We start from the raw sequence: 26,181 nt of genomic DNA on the forward strand, positions 1-26,181 counted from the left end.
TAATAAATTACAAAAAAAAAAAAAAATCACTTTTCCTTGTTTTATCTCGAAAAACGGGTTGTTTCAATGTTTTTAAAATTTTAAATGATGATAAAAATACACATAAAAAAAGAGGAGGGAAGGAAGTGAGGGGAGGGTAGGGGAGGAACGAATCAATCGGTACGGAATACGGGGGAGGGGGATAAAAAAAACAAACAAACAAACAAAAACCATTAAAAACGCGTTTTAAAGGTTACGCTATACTGATCTTGTTTATTAGCAAGTTGGTTGTTGGATATATCATATTTCTACGCGTGTCCGCTTTTCTACGGCTATAAATAATATAGTTTCCTCTTCCTTTTATCCTCTACTACCACTACCACTACCACCACCTTTTACCCAATCTCTACCCCCCTCGTCATATGAGCATGTAATTTATACATTTCTCTTGTTTTTGTTTAATTTCGTGCAATCGTTTCGAAAATTGAAGTTGAAATTTTATCAAATTATTATTATTATTTTTTTTTTTTGCCATAGGAAACAACTCGTTATAAAATAATGATTTTGTCACGAGAGAGAGAAAGAGAGAGAGAGAGAAAAAGAGAGAGAGAGAGAGAAAGAGAGAGAGAGAATGAAAGAGAGAGAGAGAGAGAGAGAATGAAAGAGAGAGAGAGAGTGTGTGATTGTATAAAAAATTTTTTAAAATATTATTTTTTTTTTTTGGTAAAAGACATTTTCCCTCAACAAATAAATTTTTTTTTTTTTCATCCCCTATACGATAAAACAAATCCAAATATAATAATAATAATAACAATAATAATAATAATTAATTAATTTGTTCGTATTTAAAAAAAAAAAAAAAAAAATTTAAATATTTTTCCTAAAAAAAAAAACAGAAAACAAAACGGGGGGTTATAATAATAATAACAATAATAATTTTTTTTTATTGTCGGTTGTTCACGCTTAACTTTTCTCTCTCTTTCACTCTCTCTCTCTCTCTTTTTTTTTTTATTTCATAATTTCCATAATTTTATTTTCTTTACACTTAATGAAAAAAAATTTCTAACGGTTTTTTTTTTTTTACATAAAAGAAAAAAAAAAAAAAAAACGAGAATTAAAACTTTCTAATATTGTTTTATTAATGTTTTTTTTTTGTACATTTTATTAGTTTGCATTATTAAAAATAATAATATTACTACCCTCTAATAATAATGATAATAATAATAAAATTATTAATTTTTTTAGATATATAAATATTTATTTTATTTATTATTAACAAGAAAACGGAAAAAAAACAAAACATTTTCTTTATCAATAATTAAATTAAATTAATTTTTTTTTCTTTATTTCTTTCCTCAAGCATTTAACAATATAAATAAACGATAATAATAATAATATTGATTTTTACTCTTCGTTTAATCACTTCCGGTTATTAAATTATTAAAAAAAAAAAAACTTTTAATAATTATTTCAAATAAAAAAAAACAATATCAATTTATATTTCTTAATTTAAACGATTCGTTTTTTTTTTAACGTAAAAGTATATAAAATAATAATGATGATGATGATGATGATGAATTTCTTATCGATAACGGTTTAGATATCGTTAAATAAAAATTTCCTGTTACTTATTTAAATTTGATATCAATAACATTTTATGTAAATAATAATAATTTAAACGTATAAATATAAAAAGGTTCCGTCGAATAAAACACTTCCCCCTCCCTTCCCTTCCTTCCCCCTCTTATTCTTTTTTATTTAGGATTTTATTATTATTATTATTATTTACTATCGTACTACCGATTTATTAAAAAACGATTTAAAAAAATAAAAAAAAAAGAAAAAGAAAAAAAAAATTGTATACTTTGGCATTGATCGATGAAAAATATATTTCTACAGGGAGAAAAAGAGAGGGGGGGAAGAGAGAGAGGAAATAAGTTTTTTTTTAATAATTTCATAATAAATTAAATTTTACCCCCCCCTCTCTCAAAAAAAAAAAGTTATTTTATTATTATTGTTATTTTCCGTCGTTTAAATAACGGTTAATAAACGAACGAACGATGACATAAACGATGATGGTGACGTATTAAAAAAAAAAATTTGTTTGTTTGTTTGTTTAACAGGTGAAAAATTATTAGACGGTTCGAAATATTCATTAACGGAACAACAATTATCGGATTATGGTCTCATGATGAATTTAACAATAAAATCAATTGAAAAAAAAGATCTCGGAGCTTATTTATGTTCATCATCGAATGCATTAGGTACAGCAAACGGAGCCGTTAGATTGCAAGGTATATATAATAATAATAATAATAATACTAAATAAATGTTTTTTTAAAAAAAAAAAAAACCGATATTATTTTTTAAAAAAGAAAAAAATAGCATGATATTCGTTTGGTTCTGTCCCCTGTGATCAAGAATAGCTATCAATTTTCGAATTTCATTGATTTGAAATACTTCATTTTTTTTTTTTTTTTTTTTTTTTAAAATTTATTACTTGCTAAATTGAAAAAGTTTTTTTTTTTTTTTTTTTGTCTCATCCCGATTTACTTTAAAAAAAAAAAAAAAACAAAATCGAAACTTTAACGCGTTCGTATATATATATATCACTTATTATTATTATTTTGTTCTTCGGGGTAAAAAAAAAAATGGCGTGCGTGTATCAATCAAAGATGATGGTAAAAATTTTTTTTTTTAGAAATTTACATGCCACCGAAAACGACGTCATCGCCGAAATTAAATAACAACATATATTATCATCATAAAGCGACACATTCGCCTAAAAAAACTAAAAACAAATCGAGAAAAGATGAACAATCAATGATGACGAGTATGACAACAAGTACAACAACAAACGAACCTAAAATATATCAGACAATAAATCCTAGCATAAGCAGGCCACCTTTTTGGGTGATCGAACAACAACAACATGATGAAGAATCAACAAACGGTGGTTGTTCAATAATAAATAATTATCAAAGTCTTCCATTATTATTATTATATGGTAATGCCGCAGTTTTTTCCCTTCCCTTCTACCTCCTCAACGCGTTACCTCACCGTTTTTCATTTATTATTATTATTATTTATAATGTATTATTAGAGAGAGTTTAATTTTTTTTTAAATAAAAATTTTTTTACGGGTGTGTAATTAAAAAAATTCAATAATAATTGAATTAAATAAATAAATGAAATGTCGACAATTTTTTTTTTTTTCATTTTATTTTAAAAATATATATATTGTAATAATAATAAGAAGCTAAAGGGTTGAAAGTAGAGTGTTTTTTTTTTAAAGGTCGTTTATTGTTAAATTAAATGACAATAAGGATTTAATAAAATTAATTAAATGAATGAATGAATGAATGAAAATTTTTTTTTTTTTTATGTTTTTTTCATTTGGTTTTTTTTTTTGTATTAATATTTATTGTAAAAAATTATTTATAAAAAAAAAAAAGGCTGAAGACATGTAAACAAAAAAAACTTACTCAAATAATTATTACCACGTGTTAATAATAATAATAATTAATTTTTATTGAAAATATTTTAAAAAAAAAAAAAAATTAAACGAAATTTTAATAATAAAAAAAAATTAATAACAATAATAATAATAATAATTAACGTCTTTTTTTATCGATCATTAAAAGAAAAAAAAAGAAAAATTAATTAAAATGTAATTAATAATTACTTTAAATAATAAAATGAAAATTTTATTATTATTATTATAATTATAATTATTATTATTATTATTATTATTATTATTATTATTATTATTATTATTATTATTATTATTGTTTGTTGGGTTTTTTTATTTAAAAAAAAAAAAATTTTATGAAAACGAAACGTAAAAGAAAATTTTTTTTCATGGGTAAATCGAAACGTAAAAATAGAAAATAGAAAATTGAAAAAAATAAAAAAGTGAATTTTATTATTATTATTATTATTATAAGAATTACGTAACGTTATAAATAATAATTTTTTATTTGTCAGTTTAATAAAGTGGTGAATTTTTTTTTTTTTTTTTTAAAGATATTTTATTAAAAATGATGACGGAAATTCCTGTTTTGGGGGACAATTTTCACTTTTTTTTAAAAAGGTTTTAAGATTTAACTTTTTTAGTTTAAATAATATATAAAAAACAAATTTCCTTTTTTACATCCCTAAATTTTTTTTTCTTTACTTTAAAATATAAAAAAAAAAATTTATTTGACATCATCATCATCATTATCGTTTTAATAATAAAAATAAAAGATTTAAAACGTATTTTGAGATATTAAAAATTTACCTATTTATTTATTTATTGTTATTATTATTATTTATTTAAATTATTTTAAATAAAAATAATCGAGTGTAACAAAATTTCGATCTAGTTATTATTTATTTATTTATTACAAAAACTTATTAATTTATTAATTAATTAAATAAATTTTTTTTAAAACAATGTTTACATAAACAGCTCAATTTAAATTAACTTCCCATAATGAAAAAATGCGACGATAACAGTAAAAAATAAAATAAAATTTTTATTTTAAATAAGTAAATAAAATAATTAGTTATAATATATTTATAAAATAATAATAATAATTATATACACGCCTGTAAATATAAAAAAAAGAGGAAATAAATATATATATATATATATGTGATTAAAAAATTTTTATGTAATTGAATTATTATTATTATTATTATAAAAATATATATATATTGTAAATATTTATTTTAAAAAAATAAATTGATTATGTTTAAAAAAATATTATTTAGTGATATCAATAATAAATATTGAACATATTACAACAAAAAAAAATTATTTATTTATTTATTTATTTTGTTTTTTTTCGGTTATGATAACAAGTTATGATAATTTGGAATTGTTTTGTTTTTTTTTATTTTAAACTAAACAAAATGTGTTTAAAGTGTTTCTTTTTTTTTGAATTTATGAATAAAAAAATAATTTAAAAAAATTTAAAACATTGTTGAATATATCACAAATGAATAAATAAATAAATTATTATTTTTTATGAAAACAAATCTTAACATGGAACGTTTTTTTAAAAGTTTTACTTCATATTATTATTTTTTTTTAATTAAAATTATTCCTTTCCTTTTATTAATAAATAAATAATTTTAATAGGTTTATGAAAATAAAAAATTTAAAAATAAATAAAAAAGTTTTTTGTTTTTCATTATGTTATTGTTGATAAGTTATGATAAGGAAGAAATTTTTTTAATTGTGAAAGTTGGGTTTCGATAAATTTATTATTATTTATTTAGTTTAAATTAGGTGATATTGTTTTTTAAGTTTGAAAATGAAATTGAAATTATTCTTTTAATGTTGTTGATATCAAATAGTTTTTAAAATTTTACACATGATTCGAATATTTTGTAATTTTCGAATAAAGCCGACGCCATTGTAAGATTTTAGCGCTTCAAACGGTAAAAAAAAAAACTAACTACACTGTTCAAATGTTTGATTCGATAATTAAGCAAAAATAAAATTGAATTTCTTAAAATTGAATGCATTCAATTAAATAAAGTTTAATAAAAATATAATAAAAGTTTATTTTCGTAAAATACGTTTAAATAAATATATAATAATTAAAATTTATATTGATTTTTTATAGTTAAAGGTTGTTACACAAAAACGACGTATTTCGTTCACGTGTGACGTATTTCCGTTTTTAAAACTGCAATCGATTTGTAGTGTGATAAAATTTTTTTGAATTTCCTTCGATGTATATTAATTAAGTGTAAAATGTTTAGAAAACTAGCATTTTTAAATAAGATTGATAATTATTTATTTAGCCAACATGACTCTTATTTACAATTCGCTAAAAAGGCATATACGATATCAGACAGAAATTTTCTGCCGCATTGGGACCAAAAACAATTCTTCCACGTTAATTTGCCACGCAATAAAGATGTTAGAAGTATAGAAAAAAGAAGAGATGCGCAAAAAAGTGCAAAAAATAATTACAGGGTGGAGGAAAGCATTAACATTGATCAAAGTCGGAGGTTAGTTAAATTTTAAACTGCCTCATTAATTTGGATGAAGTAAAAGTAAGTTTGGGTGTGACCTGGTGCTTTTTCCCTGCATATATACATTTATTCCACATCCTATAACGTTAACTTTGAAAAATAATGAGTTATTTTAATTATTTTAAATGTATTTTTAATATTTGTTTGTTTTTTTTATTTTAGTGATTTGTATCCTTCCGTAGACTTACCTAACTCTTTATTCGATGGGATTCCTTATCGAGATTTACCTGTTATAAGTGTGAGAGCTACTCGTAACAATACCATTATGAATGTCAGTGTTAAAGGTAAAGTTGATGTTCAATATTATTTTATTATCATAAATAAATCTTCATGAAGTTAATTTTTTTTTATTTTGTTATATTTCATTATAGATATGAATAAGTTTTTTAGGTCATGTGGAATGGAAGGATATAAGAATACCAGAAAAGGTACAAATGTAGCAGCTCAAGCGACAGGATACTCGGTTGCAATGAGAGCAGCAAAATTAGGAATTAAAATAGCTAGGGTTACAATATCTGGTATTGGCCCTGGTAGATCAGTAAGTTTTTTTATTCATTTTTTTCTAAGAACTTTATTAATTATCAATTATTGTTCATAGTTTACACAAATCATTTAAAATTTTTTACATATTTGTACTGTAAATGTAAGTATTTATAAAAATAATGCCATCAATATTTTTTCGTCAGTCATATATATATTTTCTATGAAACATAAAATGTTTTTACTTGTTTTTTTAACAGTATTTAAAGTTAGATAAGAAAAATTATTAATTTTTGAATCATTCAACTTGATATAACATTGTTTTTTTTTTTTTTTTTTTTTTACAACTGAGTAAATATTAATTTAAAATTTTCAGAGCGCTCTTAAAGGTCTTCAATTGGGTGGTATGAAAATTGTATCGATTACAGATCAAACTAAAGATACAACTGCGGGTAGACCAAAAAAGCAAAGAAGAATATAAATTTTTATTTTTGTATTGGTGAGTTAATTAAATTACATTTTAATTTTTTTAAAATAAACATTGAGTTTAATCTCAATAAACATACCTTGTAAAAATTTTATCATTATTATACTGATACTACTAAAAAAAATATAAGTATTTATTATTAAAAAAAAAAATTTACTACTCGGTTTTTTTATTTAAAAAAAAAAAAAGTATTTAATGTAATAATGATAAAAGGCAGGATTTTGCATTTTAAGTTAATAAATTCTTAAATGAAATTTAAAAAAACTTAAAGAAAACTTGTTAAACTTTTGAAATTCTATAATTTAAAAATAGTTTTAATTTGTTTATTTAAGTAAGTACAGAAAGTGAAATGAATGGTTAACAATGTTTATTTTTAAAAATGTTGAAAATATTTTTAAACTGTATTTTTGTCACTTTTATTGTTTTAAAAAAAAAATGTATATTAACTTGTAAATTTTAATTTTTTTATGTTGGTATTATAATAAGGCAAAATTTATTCTAATAATTATAATTGATACTCGACAAATGAAATATTTTTGAATCATTTTTCGAAACTATGTTACAAAGATTTATAGACGAGAATTTTTTTATATGAAATATTGTTGAAGCGATTAAAAACATTTGACATTACTTATACTTCTATTTGTAATTTGCTTTGATAACTTATAAAATTAAATGCATATTAAAAGAAATGAAAATTGAAAACACAAAAGCTTTCAATTTAATAATTAAATTTATTAAAATAAATTTTAAAAATTTCAAAGATTTAAATTTATCGATTTCAAAATTTTCAATAATTTCACTTTTCAAAAATCATTAATTTTATAAGTTATAATATGACATAAAAAGTTTTATATTATTTATATAAATATCATTTGTGAGTGACTAAGTGCAACAATAAATTTACTTTAATAGATTTTGGTTTGCTATTAGTTAATCAAAAAAAAAAAAAAAATGAAAGATGAAAGATGAAGATTCAAATATGGCAAAAAAAAGTTTTAATTGATTTAAATTTAAAAAATTTCACTTTAACTTTTAATTTAAAACTCAAAAGAATTAATTTTAAGAATTTTATTTTTATTTTATTGTTGCATTTACATCACCAAAAAACATTTTGTTGTCAAATGTTTTTGTTTTTTTTTTTTTTTTTTTAAATTATGAAGAAAAATTATGGATTCATCAAGAGGACAAAGAAAATATTTTGAAATCAAAGGATTAGAGAAAACTTTTGAAGATAAATGGAAAATTCAATCGACTGGAAATAATGGAAAAGTGTCATCATGATGAAAACTTTTATAATGTGAATTTAGTGATATATATAATTAATTAATCAAACGTAAAAAAGTGAGAAACCGGTTACTCGGTAACAAATCCCACGATTCCTTTGTTTTGCTGTTTCCTCTTCACCTACTTAACTTTCATTCGAACAATTTTCCCGTGGTAAACAATCAAGATTTTTCCACGCCCAAAGACCCTCATTGAATTAAACATAAAAAAAAAAAAAAAAAAATTATTTTACGACGTTCTTATTGAAACTTTGCGAAATTTTCATAGAAAAAAAAAAAAAAAAAAACTCGCGAAACAAATAATTCTCAAGTTTGGTAAATAAAAAAAAAAATGTCTTAAAACAAATTCTTGAATAAAAGAATATTTAACGTTCGAAAAAGTTCATCAAATTAAAAAAAAAAAAAAAAAAAAAAAAAAAAAGAGGAAAAAAAAAAAAAAAATGAAGGGAAAAAAAAAAAAAAAAAAAAAAATTATTGAGCGGACAATTAAAGGAGAACGATATTGAGGGTACAATTTATCCGGAATTAAATAAATCATTTCAAATTGCATTTTACACGTAACCGCGCAATGAATTCTGGGAATAAGTGTAGAAAACAAGATGGCGTAACTCCTTGCGCTGCATTAAAACCGCATCAATTTGAATTTACAGTTTTTTTGTCGTTCCGAGTATTTTCGTTAAAGTAATATTAATTTAAAATAAGTTTTTCCGGAGTTGAAACCACTTTTTAAAAGTAATTTAAAACGGAAGTGCGGAATATATATTTGAAAAATAACGATACTTTCACAAAAAGAGTCCACGCGTAAATTCATTTCATCAAAATGGCAGACAAATCGCCATTTAGATGAAAATCGATAAGAATAAAATAGCATTTTTACTTTTTAAATAATTTAGTCGGAAACTATTATTTTCGGTTTTAAATGAGTGATTTAGTCGTGATTAATGGTTTTAAAACATTTTTTATCAGTATTTTTAGTAAAATCGAATTATTTCAACGCATGACCTTTATAAGATGCCTCAGGTGAGAATTTGATTTTTTTTTTTTTTTTTTGTTTTATATTTTTCCGGACTTTTTTCAATTCGGTAATTTGATTTATGACAATTTTCCGAACGTTATCGTTGTAAAAAATAAGTTTGGCTAAGGTGACCACGCCCGATTTCCCTTATGTTTCAACAGCACATTGAATGACTTGGATTTGATATGATTATTATTCTTATGAAACGTTTAAAAACCTTTTTTTCAAACCTTAAATTGAAGCATAAACTCTCACAACCTGGATAATTATCTCACCTAATCCTACATGTTGCTAATTGAGTGATCTGACTTTAAAATGTTGAGTTTTACATTGAAAAATGATGTTTTTAATAAAGTTTTGCTGTTTGTTTACCTTTTTGAAAAAAATTGATTTTATACATTTATACTGAATGTTCCAAAAATTTTTTGTAATAATATTGTTAAATATGTTGTAACAAATGTTTGGGAAAAATTTTTTCAAAATTGAACTCATACCCATTTTTGATATTTATGATTGAAAATTGTGTCTGTGTCATTCCTTTGGGTGTTATTGGTTATATTCTGATTGTTTTTAACAATCTTTTGCTTCTTTTTATCTTAAAATGTGTGTACATCAACTTTTAATAAATTTTCAATTATTTATTATTAACCCTGGAATTAGGTTAAAAATTGTTGTTATTTTTATTGGATTTTTTTTTCTTTTTTGTTTACTTTTACTAGAAAACATAATTTTTTTTTATAAATCTCGTTATTGTGATGCTTGTTTTTAAAATTTTTCTTTTTATATTTATTATTATTATTTAAGTTAATATTAATCGAGCTTTTAAAAATTGTTTTAATTTAAAAAGAAATTTTTGTGATTTTAATGAATCCTTAAAAAAAGAAAAAAAAAAACTTTAAAAAATATTGTTTTGCCTTTTTATTTTTTGTGGAGAAGCTTTTCGATATTTTTATAAATATTAATTCATTGTTGATATTTATAATGATGATTATGAATTTTTAAATTTTTTTTGTTTAATTAAGTGCAAAATTCTGCCTTTTGTATGATTGTTTCATTTCCTTCCTTTTCTTCCATTTTATTTACAACACCACAAATTTACAATAATAATATATATTTATAAATTAAAGAAACATTATTGTTTGTTTATTATTTATAAAATATATAAAATTTTATTTTTATTTTTTTAAAAAAAAATTTATTTATTTATTTTCTTTCTGTTTTATATAAAAAAAAATATGGTTGTCAAAATAATTTGTTGTCCACAATTTTCCTGAAACTTACTTAAATTTATTTAGAAAAAAAAAAGGAATTGATGTCGATTAAATTCTTTTTTTTTTTGTACTTATTTTATTTTGTGTATAATTTATAAATGATAATTGAGTACTTTGCTGTATCATAAATGTTCTAGAAAAACATATTTGGAAATTTTACATGAAATGCTGCCTATTTTTTCTAGTTTCACAAAAATTTTTAACCAAATTCATTATTTGTTTTTTTTTTTAAATGGAGTTTTAAGAAGAGATTTGATTATATTTGAAATTTGTTTTTTTTTGCAATTTAAATAAATAAATAAGTAACTTTTTGACATCAAGTATAATAATACACGATTGATGATGACATTAAAATAAAATTAATTTTCTTTTGTGATAAATAAATACATTTTAATATTATCAGAAAGGACGAAGCCTTTTGAAAAAGAAAAAAAACATAGTTTAAGGGAATTTCTTAGCCTTAAATTTAAAACGTATATATAAGAAAATATAAAAAATTTTAAAATGGTTGATATATATATATATATATGTGTTGTCCCTTGTAGTGCGGTTCGGATGATTCTGGATCGGAATCTGACAATAAAAAGTCATCCGGCTCGGACAATGAATCAAGTAGCGGTAGCTCAAAATCAAAATCAGATTCAGATAGCGATTCATCAGGTTCATCTATAACTTCAAACAAGTCAAATTCCGGTTCTGGAACAAGGAGCGGATCCGAATCCGATACAAAATCAGAAAAATCTCCATTTAAAACCAACGTGCATTTAAGCGCGGAAAAAAATGGAAAGAAAGAAGACCTGAAACAGGTAGGGTTGCTTTTGTTGTTTTTTCTTTCCTTTCTTTTTTTTTCCCTTCTTTTTCCATTCGACATCTGCGATTCTTTCGTATCGAAAATGAAAAAAATACCAAGAGTGTAATACAAAAAAAAAAAAAATTTTTTTTGGATATTTATTTAATTCAGAAAAAGAAGAATAATAATAAATTAATTATAACTTATTATTATTATTATTATTATTATTATTATTTTTCTTCTCTCAATTGATTTTCATGATTATTCAATTGATCAACTCCCTCCCTTCTTTATTTAAAAGTTTGTTTTAAATTCTATACATTAGAGAATTAATTTGAGCGTTAATTTCCAATGATAAATAATTTTTGGTCATCCTTTTGTAAAATTTGTATTTATTGATTTTTATTTTGAAAAAAAATTGTATATGTCGATCGGAACGCAATACAGAGAGTAAAAGAAAAGAAAATAAAAACAAATCGAATTTAAAAATAATTTTTTTTTTTTTTTTTTTTTCAATAGAAAGTATACCGTTATCGTACTTTTGAAATATTATTATTATTGTTATTTTATTTTTTTACCAAATAAAAATTAATTTCAAATTTTTTTTTTTTTATAAATTGATGAGGGGATCATGCTCGGGAAAAATTGCATTTTTTTTTTTTTTTTTTTTTAATTAATTAAAAAGTAAGTCTTGTCAAAAAAAAAGAAAAACATTTTTCACGTCTGTATTAAACTTCACGTTTAACTTTTTTTTTTTTTTTTTTTGACATCGTGATGTATAGAAAATCATTCGATTTATTTATTAATTATTTCTTCACAACGCAGTGATTTCCCCTTCCTTCCTCCCCCCGATATAAATACCCGAGAGGAAAAGTTATAATTTTTTTTTTTTTTTTTTCGAAATAGTGCTGGGAAGAAAATCCGGATGTTTATGGAATTCGTAGATCGGGAAGATCCAAAAAAGAACCGGAGAGGTTGGAAGTCAGAAGTGGATCTTCTGAAAAGGGTAGAAAAAATTCTAGACGAAATTCTAAAAGGTATTTTTGATATTATTATTATTACGACAAAGGTGGGAGACAATTTTCTTTTACGTACTGTTACTTATTGGTAATTTCGTGTAATTAAAATTTTAGTTCGAATACGTGGAATTCGTCCGTGTCAGATTCTGACACCGATAAAGATATTAAACCCCGTCCTCCGAGAAGTCGGCCACCCGGAAGAAAACCCGCCAAACCTATATCGAGGGGAAGAGCAAAAACTCAAGAAAAATCACGGAAAAGAAGGTATAGTGATTCTTCAGATGATTCATCCGACAGTGATGCTGCCATCAGGCGGTAAGTGCCATAATTTTTACTTTTTTTTTGTTGTTAAGTGACCATTCGTACGATTGACACATTAATAAATTTTTTATTCAGGACACACACTCGGAGAGCAGGGACCGGTATTAGTTACAAGGAAGAAAGTGAAGATGAAGAAACGGGTTCGGATGAAGTTACGGAAGTAAATTGGGATGAATCTGCTCAAACTCAAACGGCAGGAGAAACGGATACGGCTGACACAATTGAAAAAGTTTTAGCACAAAGGAGGGGTAAAAAAGGAGGTAAAATTAAAAAAATTGTTTAAAAAAATTATAAATTTTTTCGAATCATTAAAAAATAATTTATTTAAATCGAAATAATTTGCGTTAAGCTGTCGGCGGACCGACGACATTTTACGCCGTCGATGAAAACGGAGATCCCAACGAAGGATGTGATCCAAATGATAGAGAAGGTACAGAAATTCAATATTACATTAAATGGAAAGGTTGGTCTCACATTCACAATACCTGGGAATCGGAGCAATCGCTTAAAGATAACAAGGTAATTTAAAAGTATGAATAAAGTGATATTATTCGAAAATGACGAATAAAAATGTAATTTTGATTACCACTCTTAAATTTTAGGTAAAAGGATTAAAAAAATTAGAAAATTATATGAATCGAGAAGATGATTTGGCCGCTTGGAGAAAACACGCTAGTCCAGAAGATATTGAATATTACGAATATCAATTGGAACTTCAAAGTGATTTACTGAAAAGTTATACAAACGTTGAAAGGGTTATAGGTAAAGTATTATTATTACTTTAATTGATATTAAATTCAAGTAGAATTCGAGTAATAACGCAAAGTTTTATTACATGTGCAGCACAAGTTGAAAACCCGATGGGGGTACGGATTATTTTATAAAATGGGAAAGCCTTCCTTACTCAGAAGCGTCAGTCGAAGATGGTAATATAATTAACAAAAAATGGCCGAAAAAAGTTCAGGAGTACAAGGAAAGAGAAGAATCTAAAAGAACGCCAAATAAATCGTGTCGAGCTTTAAAAGTTCGACCGAAATTTTTTCAAATAAAAAATCAACCATCGTTCGTGGGAGGCGATAGCGTAAGCCCAGAATTTTTTTTTTTTTCCCCCCCTATTGTATTATTATAGTCCTGATTCAAATGTAAAAAAATTTTCCAGGCGTTACAACTTCGAGATTATCAATTGGATGGATTAAATTGGCTCGTTCATTCGTGGTGTAAAGAAAATTCTGCCATTCTAGCCGATGAAATGGGTTTGGGAAAAACAATACAGACAATTTGTTTTCTGTATTATCTCTTTCGGACGCATCAAGTTTACGGACCATTTTTACTCGTCGTACCCCTTTCGACGATGACTTCGTGGCAAAGAGAATTTTCTTTGTGGGCTCCCGAAATGAATTTTGTTATATATTTAGGGGATGTTAATTCTAGGAATATTGTATGTTTTAATTTTTACGTTTAAGTTGAAATTTTTTTTCGCAGTATTGATTTTCGTTTAAGAATAATTGCATAAAAATTTTTTTTGCAGATTAGGGATTACGAATGGTGGCACACGGGAACAAAAAGACTAAAAATTAACGCAGTTTTAACTACGTACGAAATTGTTTTAAAAGATAAAGCGTTTTTAGGATGTATTAGTTGGGCTGCTCTGCTGGTGGACGAAGCCCATCGTTTAAAAAATGACGATTCCTTATTGTATAAAGCATTAACCGAGTTTGACACTAATCATAGGTTATTAATCACAGGAACGCCTTTACAAAATAGTTTAAAAGAACTTTGGGCATTATTGCATTTTATTATGCCAGATAAGTTAGTATTTACCGCGAACGACGCGGTGTCTTTGTTCAAATGTGACTCTATTGCATTTTTATAATTCTTTATATTAAATTTATATTTATAACAGGTTTGCAAAATGGGAAGATTTCGAAAGAGAACACGATCACACGGCTCAAAAGGGTTATGCAAAGCTTCACGCTCAATTAGAACCCTTCATTCTTAGACGGGTCAAAAAAGACGTTGAAAAATCACTTCCGTCAAAAGTCGAACAAATATTACGCGTAGAAATGTCTTCTCTTCAAAAACAATATTATAAGTGGATATTGACTAAAAATTACAGTGCTTTACGAAAGGGTGTGAAAGGGTCTACTACTACTTTTAATAATATAGTTATAGAACTAAAAAAATGTTGTAATCACGCGTTTTTGACAAAACCTTCGGAAACGGAAAATAAAAGTAACGAAGCCGATTCGCTTCAGGTAATTATTAACACAAAAAAAAATCTATTGATGGAATTTTAATCGTCGCAGCATCGATCGACCTTTCGGTACGAAATAATAATAATAATAATAATTTGAAATTTTAGATGTTACTTAGAGGTTCGGGAAAATTGGTCTTATTAGATAAGCTTCTAGTCCGTTTAAAAGAAACAAATCATAGGGTTTTGATATTCTCTCAAATGGTCAGAATGTTGGACATTTTGGCCGAATATTTACAATTGAGAAGATTTCAGTTTCAAAGGTTAGATGGAAGCATAAAAGGAGAAATTAGAAAACAAGCTTTGGATCATTTTAATGCGGAAAATTCTATGGTAAAAATTATTTATTTCAAATATTCATTCGCGTAAAAGTTTTCAGGAGAGGTTCGTGACTGATTTTTTTTATTATTTTTTTTTTAAATTTCAGGATTTTTGTTTTCTTTTATCTACTAGAGCCGGAGGTCTGGGCATAAATTTAGCAACAGCAGATACAGTAATAATTTTCGATTCGGATTGGAATCCGCAAAACGATTTACAAGCTCAGGCTCGAGCACATAGGATAGGACAAAAAAATCAAGTAATTTTTTATTTTAATAAGAAATTTATTTTAATCGATGAGTTTTATCTTACGCGAAGGGTAATTAAATTAAAACGGAAATGAATTTTTTTCAGGTAAATATTTATAGATTAGTAACGAAAAATTCCGTCGAAGAAGAAATTATTGAAAGGGCGAAGAAAAAAATGGTTTTGGATCATTTAGTCATACAAAGAATGGATACCACAGGGAGAACGGTTCTCGATAAAAAAGGCTCTTCGGTTACGCCTTTTAACAAAGGAGATTTGACAGCAATTTTAAAATTTGGCGCCGAAGAATTATTTAAAGATGAAGAGGATGGGGATGAAGAACCAGCGGTAATAATTTATTATTTTATACTTTTTGTATTTTTTTTGTATTGTTTTTTATAATTGATTATTTAATTATTGCTAGTGTGACATTGATGAAATCTTAAAAAGAGCAGAAACCGCTGAAGAAGCTCCTGCAACCGTTGGAGATGAATTGTTATCTGCATTTAAAGTTGCCAGTTTTGCCGCTTTCGACGAGGAAAAGGACTTGCCTGCCGAAGAGCCAGAACCTGAAGAAGAAACCAAAGATTGGGTATACATATATATATTATTGCAAATAAAGTTTTTGAAGAAAAAAAAATTATTATTTTGAACGTGTTGTTATTTTCTCCTCAGGATGACATCATTCCAGAAAATTATCGTAAAAAAGTTGAAGAAGAAGAAAAGGCCAAGGAAATGGAAGACCTTTATTTGCCTCCTAGAAGTCGTAAAACATTGCAACAAATCAATCAATCCGATAGTGATAATGCCGAAGATAAAAAAGCAAAAAAAAAGAAGACTGAGGAATCTGAAGGTGAAGGAAGTGACGAAGAGAGCGACGAGGAAAGGCCCAAAAGAAGAGGGCGACCAAAGAAATGTCCGTTTGAATGCGAAAAACCATTTTCCGATGCGGAGGTTAGTTAGTTAGTTAGGATTTTGATGCTCAATATGAGGTGTTAAAAATATTTATTGTTTTTTTTTTTTTTTTTTTTTTAAGGTACGAAGATTTATCAAAAGTTATAAAAAGTTTTCAACGCCTTTAAAACGTTTAGAAGCCGTTGCGTGCGATGCGGAATTACAAGAAAAACCGTTATCGGATTTGCGAAAACTAGGGGAATACATAGAAAGGAAATGTAACGAATTGATGATAGAAACACAAAATTTTCAAAAGGAAAATTCTGAAATTAACCAAAATAACGAAGACAGTAATCTTTCAGGTACGATCGAATCACACAATTAAAAGTCAGAAGTACCTGGAAAAAAAATTTTTCCCGTTAACGGATGATTTAATTTTTTTTTATTTTTTAGTGCCCACCAAAAAACATAGACTTAGAGGTCCTTCATTTAAAATTGGACGGGTCTCATTAAACGCCAAAACTCTTTTAGCAACTTTAAAAGAATTAGAACCTCTTGATGAAGCTTTACCAAGCGACGTTGAAGAAAGGAAAAGATGGATATTAGATTTTAGGTACATTAATTGACACCCCTCAAGAAAATGATGAGAAATTTTTCTTATTGGCGAATTTAAATGGTGACTTTGTTTTTTTTTTTTTTGGCAGAGTTAAATCGGCAAATTTCGACTGTGATTGGGACATCAAAGAAGATTCTTGTTTACTCAAAGGCATTTATCAATACGGTTTAGGTTCATGGGAAGCAATCAAAATGGATCCCTCGTTAGGAATAAGCGATAAAATCCTTTTACCGGATGAAAAAAAACCCCAAGCGAAACATTTACTCTCAAGATCCGAGTATTTACTTAAAGTTTTAAAAAAATGTTTAGATCAAAAAAAAGGAGTGGTTAGTACAATTTCTTTTATTTATACATCAACATTAATTGTGAGTTTTTTTTCTTTTCTTTTTTGTAATTTTTTATATTTAAATTTAAGGCAAAACCTAAAAGGCAAAAAAAGAAATTAAAGGAAACATCAAAAGAGATAATCGATAATCACGACGTTTCATCAGCCGAAGAAAATACGATTCCCTCAACGTTGGGAACCGTGAAAAAAATCGTTAAAACAAAATCGGAAGGAGAAGAAGAAAAAGAAGATAAAAAAAAAGAGAAAAAAGTTAAAAAGGAGAAAAAAGACAGTAGCGAGTCGAAAGAGAGAAAAGAAAAAGAGGGAAAAGCGAAAAGGAAAAAAGTTCAGGGTCCCATGCATTTCACGGCCAATAACAAACCGAGAGCCGTTGAAGTTTTGGGAGATTTGGATCCCGCCGTATTCGACGAGGTTTTTCTTTTTTTTTTTTTTATTCGCGCCATTTTTTTTTTTTTTTTTCAAACAAATATTTCGAATCGATGAAATTGTTTACAGTGTAAAGAAAAAATGAGACCCGTAAAAAAGGCGTTAAAATCATTGGATAATCAAGATCAATCCTTGGGTCAACAAGAACAGGTTCAACATACGAGAATGTGTCTTTTGCAAATCGGAGATCAAATAAATAAATGTTTATCAGAGTATAAAGATCCCGATAAAGTGAAAGAATGGAGAAGGTAAAAATTTAAATTTTTCTGGTTTTGGGATCCCTGTAATCCTGAATTTATTATTATCATTATTGTTTTTTCTATCTAGTAACCTTTGGTATTTTGTATCGAAATTCACGGAATACGATGCGAAAAAATTGTACAAATTATACAAGCACGAAGTGAAAAAAGAATTGGAAAAAAAATTAGGAGTTAAAGAAGGGGAAAAGGATAAGGAGAAAATCAAAGAAAAGAAAAAGGAGAAATTGGGGAAAATGTTGGACGTCGAGGGAAGAGGGGAAAAGGATAGGATAAGTAATAAAAGGAGAATCGACGATGATAGGGAAAGTTCTTTATCCCCCGCTAAAAAGCCTTATCACGAAGGGTAAATCTATTAATATAAAAATAAATAAATTGGAAAAAATTGAAAAAATTAAACATGAAAAAAAATTCGCAGGAAAAGCAGAGGTAGAGAAGACTGGATGGAAAGAGACAGAAGCAGATCTCGGGATTTGGATTATAAAATTAAAGACGATAGAAGATCTCATAAGGAAAGTCACCACGGGGCGCCACTCACTCCGCAAAGGCCGGGAGGATCGCAAAATTCATCCAGGCACGATTACAGCCCCGGAGATTCTAGGACGACGTTGAGTCCTCACGGGAGAAACCATAGGGAAAGAGATCGAGATAGAGATAGGGATAGGGATAGAGATAGAGATAGGGAAAGAGACAGGGATAGAGATAGAGATAGAGACAGGGATAGGGATAGAGATAGAGATAGGGATAGGGAAAGAGATAGAGATAGAGATCGAGACCGGGATAAAGATAGAGAAAGAGATAGAGACAGGTTGGTTTGACTTTTTTTTCCAAGTGCGCATTTCAAAATGAAAAGGAAACATTTGTCGAAATTGAATTTTATTTATTTCAACAGGTATAACGATCATAAACGTGATAGATACGATGGTTATTCTAGAATTCCGAATTCTTTGTACAGAGACAGTAGAGACTCGAGAGAAAGAATAAATCATCGGAGACCGTAAGTTATTATTGATAATAATAATAATAATAATAAGTATAAAAATTTGAATGATTCAGCCGTCGGTAATTTGAAAAAATTATTTAATTAGATATCATCAAGGCCCTCCTCCGGCTTACCCGAATCATTACGGAGTACCTCCCGTACCCTACGGAATGTCTCCCGTCGGATTGTATCCCCCGGGAGAAGTGCCTCCTCCGGGAATATTTTCTCCGGCTCGATACGCCGCTCCAGTCGGTCCAAGTTACGGAGAATGGAGAGGAAAAGAATACAGAAGAGGAGAATACGACGGAAGGCGGCCACCTTCGAATTCCTAGTACCGCAAAAACTAACTCAGTGAAAAAAAAAAAAAAAAACAAAAAAAAACAGAAAAATTTTATTTTTTTAAATGGAACAAACAGAAAACAAACAAAACAAACAAACAATCAAACAAACAAAAACTATAAATTGTTTTATTTAGTGATGTGACAGTGTTTTTTTTTTTTTTTTTTTTTGATGGATTTTAAATAAGCGAAAAACAAAAAAAACAAAATACAAAAAAAAAAAAAAGAAAAAAAGAAATTTTCGTCAAGTGTGTCGTTTCACAAAAAGACTGCATTTCTTTCTCAATCTCTCTTTCTATCTCTCTCTATCTCTATCTCTCTCTGTCTCTCTTTCTTTCTCTCACACATTACAAAACATTTTATGTTTTTATGTCGATTTATTTTGGTTTTTTTTTATTTTATTTAAAATAATTGAATCAATTTTCTTCATGAAAAACCTTTTTTTTTTTTTTTTTTTGTAAAGGTTTGTCAACTATATTCGTTATATATATAAAAAATAATAATAATAATAATTTTTACTGATTTACTTCGTATAAAAATGGAAAGAAAAGAAGAAGAGAAATGAACTCATTGAAATATTTAGCGCACATGTACAAAAAAAAAATAAATAAATAAAAATAAAAATAAAAATAGGCTCAATAAAAACGATTACAAAAAAATTTTTTTTTCTTTTATTGTTTTTATTAATCGTTTCGATATCCAGTTTACAAAAACATAAATAAAGAGGTTGTAGTGATAATGATAATAATAATTAATAATAATAATAATAATAATAATAATAATAATAATTTGGCGACGGGAAACAAAAAATTGGTTAAATCCCACCCATCGTTTTGTTTAGTTAAAATTTTTTTTTTTTTTAAAATCCCTTTTTGGATAATCCTTTCGTTAATCCCGATTAAAATATATTAAATTGAATTTAATTAAATAAATAAATGATGATAATGATGATGATAATAATTGTTTAGTTTTCAATAAAAAATGGATAAAAAATTTTATGAATTTTCACATAATAATAATTATATTAAATATAATAAAGCGAAATTTGTTTAAAAAAAAAGGAGAGAGGAAAAATTAATTAATTTTTGTTCGTTGTGCGCTTTTTCATTTTTATTTTTCTCGGGGGAATGGGAGGGAAAAGAGGAGGGAAGGGGGAAGAGGATGGGAGGATAGGGGGGAGGAGACCATCTACGATTGATTGATTAAAAGAAACGAATTTAAAAATAAATTTTTTTTTTTTTTTATTATTATTGTTAATTTTTTTTTAACAAAATAATATCTGTAAATAAATCAATGGAACAACCAACACAACAACAATAATGAAATTTGTTTATAAATAATGATAATAATAATAATAAACAAAGAAATTATTATTATTATTAATATTTATTTATTTTTTAATAACGTAAATTATTTTTAATTAATTAATTAATTTTTTTACATTGACGAATTTCCTTAATTAAATTTACATTTGAAAAAAAAAAATCAATGAGGATGTTGATGATGATGATGATAATGACGATTACGGTTATTATTATTATTATTATTATTATTATTATTTTAATGTAAAAAATTGTGACAAAAAGCGCTAAAGTCTAATTACTATCATTGTAATAATTTGTATTTTTTTTTTTTTTGTAAATATTAATAATAATAATAATGATTTATAATTTTTTTTCTTTTTTTTGCGATAATAATAATAATAATAATAATAATAATGAAAAGACAAACAAAATAACGATGTGTACGCGTTAAAATTCTTTTTTTTTTTATTTTAAAATTTATTTATTGATTGATTGATTGATTGATTGATTGAATTTTTTCTTTTATTTATTTTTTTTTTCATATCGAAATTTTATTTTAATTTATGTTTAAGAAAAAAAATATATTTTTATTAATAAAAAAAAAATAAAATATTTAAAATTTTCCAAAAAAAAATTCGATTTTTTCCTTTTTGGGGAGGGCGGTGGGAGGCGGGTTTGTTATTTATAACGAATTCGTTGAGTTTTTTTTTTTATTTATTGTAGGGGTAATTTTAATTATAATTATTAATTAACGACGATAAATTTACAAAAATTTAAATTAAATCGTTCGTTTTAAATTTTTTTTTAATAAAGAGATTTTTTTTTCTGTAAATATTATCAAAAATGGCGGACATTACTTTTATATTGTTATGTGAAAATGTCAAATTTTAACGGGTTCCTAAATTATTATTATTATTATGCAAAAATATATTTTAAATTCGTTTTATTATCATTATCAAATAGTATATTATGTTTTAAATAATTTTTTATTTATTTAATTCATTTTTCTACGGATTTTATGGTAAAAAAAAAAAAAAAAAAAAATTTGAAAACAAAGGTAAAAATAAAATGGAATGAAAATATTTAAAAGAATTTATTTATTTTTTTTTTTATTAAACTTTTATCCAGTTGAAACTTTGAATTATTTAAGGTAAATAATTTTTTTTATTATTTAAAACTTTCAAAAGCTTTTAATTACTAACCTGATTTGGTCATTACTTATAGTTTTTAATAATGAAAAGAAAAGTTGGAAAGGATAATAATGTTAAAAATGATGAAGATGATTGTGATTTTGAGCCTAAATTGACAAGGTCAAAGGCTAAAAAATTATTACAAGATCAATCAAAAGTTGTTTGGCCGATAAAACCAAAGAGAAATGTTGTAGAAAGTGACCTTAATATATTTAATGAAGAATTACCAGAAGAATCTGATGATGAAGAATATAAGCCTAGTATTGATGATCTGCAAGAGCAAAGCGAAGAAGAATCAGGTTGGAATTTAATTAAATGATTTGTTATCGAAATGATTGTAAAGTTTATTATTTTTATATATAATGCATTTTTTTTTGTTACAGGAAGACATTCGATTGTCAGCACTGCTTCTCACACCTCCCTTCTTGATCTATCAGTCAGTCAATATTTAGAAAATTTTGATGCTAATTTATTAGATAGCGAAACAATGAAATGCTCTCCTGATTCCGTTTTTAAAATCCCATCAGAAAATATTGGGCAAAGAACAAGATCTAAACTCTGCCTTAGTGACACTCCTTTAGAAGCGATTGAAAAAGCTTTTGTGCCTCCAGACATTACAACAGACATGTATGATTTTCAATGTGATAACGAAGACTGGGAAAACTTTTTAAAAGAATTCATGCAACCATTATCGAATGATTTAGAGGATGACGATGAAGCTGATCCAGAGTATAATGCTCTGGCAGATGAAGAAGAAATGTATAAAGAAGAGCTAAGAAGAGATAGAGCTGTTAAAATATCAAGAAAAGAATTAAGAAAATTAATGGCTGAACTTTTCGAATGTCCAGATGAATTTTCAAGTGATGAAGAAGAGGAAAAGAGAGTCAAGACTGAAATAGTAAATAAGGTTTTCAATTTCGCTTAAATTCAACTTTGTTTCATTTTATTTTGTAAATTTTATATAATTACTATTAATAATTTTAAAAATGATACTCAGGTAAATGCTGATTTAAATGAAAAAGCAGAAAAGACTGATGAAGAGGTTAAAGAAAATGAAACTTTCATGACGAAAACTCAAATCCTTCTTCTTCAACAGCAACTGAGACAACATGTACAATTAACTACTCAACATTTTTTACAAACATGTTGTCATCCACTTTATGGAAATTATGCTAAAGATTTTAAAATTATATTGGTAAAATATTTTTTTAAAACTTAACAAATATATATATATATTTAAAATAATTACTGGTAATTAAACAATAATAACAAAATTTAATTGTCCACTTTTTGTTGACTTTTTAAAATTAGACAATGATGCATATTTAATTTTTCACAGGCAACTTTAGTCGAATTAAGCAATATAAATAAAGTATCAGCATTTAACATATATAATTTGGAACCAGCATTTTCTCTAATTGAAAAATGGGAAAAATATTTAATGAGTGAAAATGGAACAGAAGTTATTGAGTAATATAATTATTTTTGCATTTTGTGTTTTCAAATTGAAAAAATGGAAAAGTGCATGATTTTTTTATTTTTTACTTTCAATTTCAGGCACATGAAAAACGAAGTGAAAAAAGCTAAAAAAGCAAAACAAAAAAGTAATTATCATCGTGTAATTTTTCATCCGAGTTTGTTGAAACTTATTTCAGAAAGTAATGTATTTATGTATTCGTTACTTTTACCTCCTACAGGATTTCGTTGTGATGGACCATTAAAAATGGAATTTGTAGATCACGAGGATGCGTATGTTACGTTTTTATCATTATTATTTTTAAAATAGCATTCTTTTAATTGATTCTTCATACTGATTGATTACTTTCTTTGCATTATAGCCTCATAGCTATTGGTTTAGATGAATTTATGCCATATTTAAAAAAGTATCCGAGATGGTTTGATAAAAATAAACTGACAGAAAAGGGTGCTTGCGAATTAATAAGTGAATATTTAATGCCTGCTAAAACTCCTTTACAAATTGTTTCCCGAATCAAGCATGTTAAATCAGTTAATAGCAATCCAATCAATGTAAGTAAATAAAATGATTTTAACCTTTTTCGCAAAATCAATGAGTAACTTATTTATATTGTTTTTCAGTATTATCGAACTCACAGGAGAGCTCCACAAACAATTCATTTTGTCATACCTTTTAATGATCAATTAAAACAACCTCCGTGCAAACGAGAAAAATTTCTCTTACCTCTTATGTTTAAAAATTATATTCATCCTCCTCCTCCTGAAGAAGAAAAAAAATTGAATTGAATCAGTACGCATTTAGAAATAATAATTATTGTACATATAACGCAAATTTTTTACATTTTCAGTGTGATAAATGTATTACAATTTTTTAATGTAAACTTTTTAAAAGTTTTCCATAAAAATTTATATTACAAATAATAAATATTAATTTATTTGAAAATGTTTATAAATTTTTTTTTATTTAAGAAAAGAAAAAAAAGTCCTAATCGTAGCAATAATCAATTGATATTTCACAATTTATAATATTTACATTAAAAGTCGTTAAATTTAAAAAAGAAATTGTAAACATTACGCTATAACATGCACGAAAAATGCGCGGAATGGGAAAAAGTTTTGAAACAATTTTAAAAATTAATAAATCATGTTGAATTTTACATCAGTCAGCTGAGATACTAGCTGAATAAAAATGTTATTAGATAATAATTCGGGCCGGTTCGTGAACGAAGTTCATGGGTTAAAATAAATTTTTTTTTTTTTAAAATTTTTAAGTTTTTTTCGTTGTTTTTCTTTTTTTTTGTAAATTGTAAAATTTTAAACAAGTTAAATTTCAGGTCAATGGAGTTTTTCTTAAAATTTTTTCTGTTATAGCAATGGATAATAATAATCAAATTGAAGTAAGGATAAAAAATAAATCCATTTGATATACAATAAAAGAATCAATTTTTTTAAATTCTCACACACCGGATTTATTTAATTAATTATTATTATTATTATTGCAGTCAATAAATTAAAATTATTTTTTTTTAAAAAAAAATAAAGAAGAAATAGTTGTGGTGCCAAAATTCATTGTTATTTTTCTTGCTGAATTTTTTTAAAAATAACCTTTTTTACACTACTAGTGTTCTTTTCTTTTTTTTTTTTTGGCCAAAATAATTTTTAATTTTTATACAAATTAATTAATTATTTTCTAATTCTTTTATTTAAAAAAATATTTTGTATTCAATGTATATTTTTCAAGTTTTTTTTTTTTTTAAATGATATGCTTTATGTCATAAATATATTATTTTACATTATTTTATTATATGTGTATATTTATTTATCATTTATATTAATTTTTTTAAATTTAATTTTAAGTTATTTAATTTGTGTAAAAGTGTATAATATACTACTCGAATACTTTTTTTTTGTCTTTTATGCATTCATTTACTTTAGTAGATAATTTTCTTTAGTATTCTTAACCTTTTTTTTTAGTAAAAACTTATATCTGGCTTATATTATCGAATATAAAATTGTTCGAAACATGTAATTATACGAATAATTTAATTTTATTCTATTCTTATTTTATTGTTCAAATGCTATGAAATTAATAAAAATAATAATAATATTAATAAATTATGATTATTTATGATACAAATATCTAATTTAGTTGTAACTGTACAAATTTTTTCTTTTTTTTTAGGCTATAAATGGAGCAAAAGGAGTTCGATATAGAACAGGAAGATCTGGTCATTCTCATTACGAAGTAGAAACAATTCCGACAGAAAAATCAAAAAAATTTTCAAATGAACACAAGAACTTTCATCCTAGGAGTATATCTCAAAAAAATTTAGTTATTGTTTTTTTAATATATGGAGCATTGTTTGCTCTTCAAATTTATCTAGACAAATATTACCTACCAAAACCTCTCATGTTAGAAAATGCTGGACAAAACAAAGATAAATTCATTGCAGAAAGAGCAATGGCTCGATTAATTAAATTAACCGACATTGGACCTCGAGTAGCCGGAAGTTACGAAAATGAAATTTTGGCTGTAGCTTTATTAAAAAAAGAATTATATAAAATAATTGAAAATTCAAATCCCATTCATAAAATTGAAGTCGACGTACAAAAATATAGCGGATCATTTCCTTTGAAATTTCTCGACGGTCTCACGAACGTTTATAAAAACGTACAGGATGTCGTTGTTAAATTAAATTCAGGTACACCACAGTCACCCCACAGTCTTTTAGTTAATTGTCATTTTGATTCGGTACCTGATTCTCCGGGAGGAAGCGACGATGGAGCCGGGTGCGCAGTTATGTTAGAAATATTAAAAGTTTTATCGATGTCTAATAAACAATTAGAAAACAA

At 25.4% G+C, this 26,181-nt stretch overlaps 5 protein-coding genes across 5 annotated transcripts in view; all 5 read left to right on the forward strand.

Annotated features, from left to right (window-relative positions):
• The window catches only part of Phum_PHUM370250 (lachesin precursor, putative), a gene marked incomplete at both ends in the record, with an annotated part of 9,797 nt that extends 6,503 nt beyond the window's left edge, over window positions 1-3,294 (forward strand). Inside the window, 3 exons of the mRNA XM_002428162.1 lie at window positions 2,103-2,273; window positions 2,681-2,932; window positions 3,275-3,294. Of these exons, the coding sequence (XP_002428207.1) occupies window positions 2,103-2,273; window positions 2,681-2,932; window positions 3,275-3,294 (443 nt within the window). The remainder of the gene's footprint in view (window positions 1-2,102; window positions 2,274-2,680; window positions 2,933-3,274) is intronic.
• A 2,434-nt stretch (window positions 3,295-5,728) lies between these two features.
• Window positions 5,729-6,973, forward strand: Phum_PHUM370260 (mitochondrial 28S ribosomal protein S11, putative; the record flags this gene model as incomplete). The annotated part of the gene is made up of 4 exons (XM_002428163.1): window positions 5,729-5,988; window positions 6,175-6,296; window positions 6,384-6,550; window positions 6,869-6,973. 4 exons carry the CDS (start codon window positions 5,729-5,731, stop codon window positions 6,971-6,973), a joined length of 654 nt encoding a protein of 217 aa, XP_002428208.1.
• Window positions 6,974-9,276: 2,303 nt separating this feature from the next.
• Phum_PHUM370270 (Chromo domain protein, putative) lies at window positions 9,277-19,352 on the forward strand (the record flags this gene model as incomplete). Its single annotated transcript, XM_002428164.1, has 25 exons — window positions 9,277-9,285; window positions 11,097-11,357; window positions 12,248-12,378; window positions 12,475-12,675; window positions 12,757-12,941; window positions 13,031-13,200; window positions 13,284-13,443; window positions 13,590-13,762; window positions 13,841-14,119; window positions 14,210-14,490; window positions 14,585-14,936; window positions 15,044-15,268; window positions 15,363-15,512; window positions 15,608-15,847; window positions 15,924-16,091; window positions 16,175-16,453; window positions 16,536-16,755; window positions 16,847-17,006; window positions 17,098-17,335; window positions 17,425-17,754; window positions 17,851-18,029; window positions 18,109-18,384; window positions 18,457-18,846; window positions 18,931-19,035; window positions 19,127-19,352. 25 exons carry the CDS (start codon window positions 9,277-9,279, stop codon window positions 19,350-19,352), a joined length of 5,388 nt encoding a protein of 1,795 aa, XP_002428209.1.
• Window positions 19,353-21,895: 2,543 nt separating this feature from the next.
• Window positions 21,896-24,114, forward strand: Phum_PHUM370280 (uncharacterized protein; the record flags this gene model as incomplete). The annotated part of the gene is made up of 7 exons (XM_002428165.1): window positions 21,896-22,151; window positions 22,236-22,759; window positions 22,850-22,963; window positions 23,192-23,322; window positions 23,410-23,601; window positions 23,691-23,880; window positions 23,950-24,114. 7 exons carry the CDS (start codon window positions 21,896-21,898, stop codon window positions 24,112-24,114), a joined length of 1,572 nt encoding a protein of 523 aa, XP_002428210.1.
• Window positions 24,115-24,701: 587 nt separating this feature from the next.
• Window positions 24,702-26,181, forward strand: part of Phum_PHUM370290 (uncharacterized protein) — a gene marked incomplete at both ends in the record, with an annotated part of 7,509 nt that continues 6,029 nt past the window's right edge. Inside the window, 3 exons of the mRNA XM_002428166.1 lie at window positions 24,702-24,725; window positions 25,511-26,146; window positions 26,175-26,181. The exon at window positions 26,175-26,181 is cut by the window's right edge and continues 5 nt beyond it. Of these exons, the coding sequence (XP_002428211.1) occupies window positions 24,702-24,725; window positions 25,511-26,146; window positions 26,175-26,181 (667 nt within the window). The remainder of the gene's footprint in view (window positions 24,726-25,510; window positions 26,147-26,174) is intronic.

The sequence above is a fragment of the Pediculus humanus genome, genomic scaffold, assembly GCF_000006295.1.
Source record: "Pediculus humanus corporis 1103172107803 genomic scaffold, whole genome shotgun sequence".
Lineage (NCBI taxonomy): Eukaryota > Metazoa > Arthropoda > Insecta > Psocodea > Pediculidae > Pediculus > Pediculus humanus.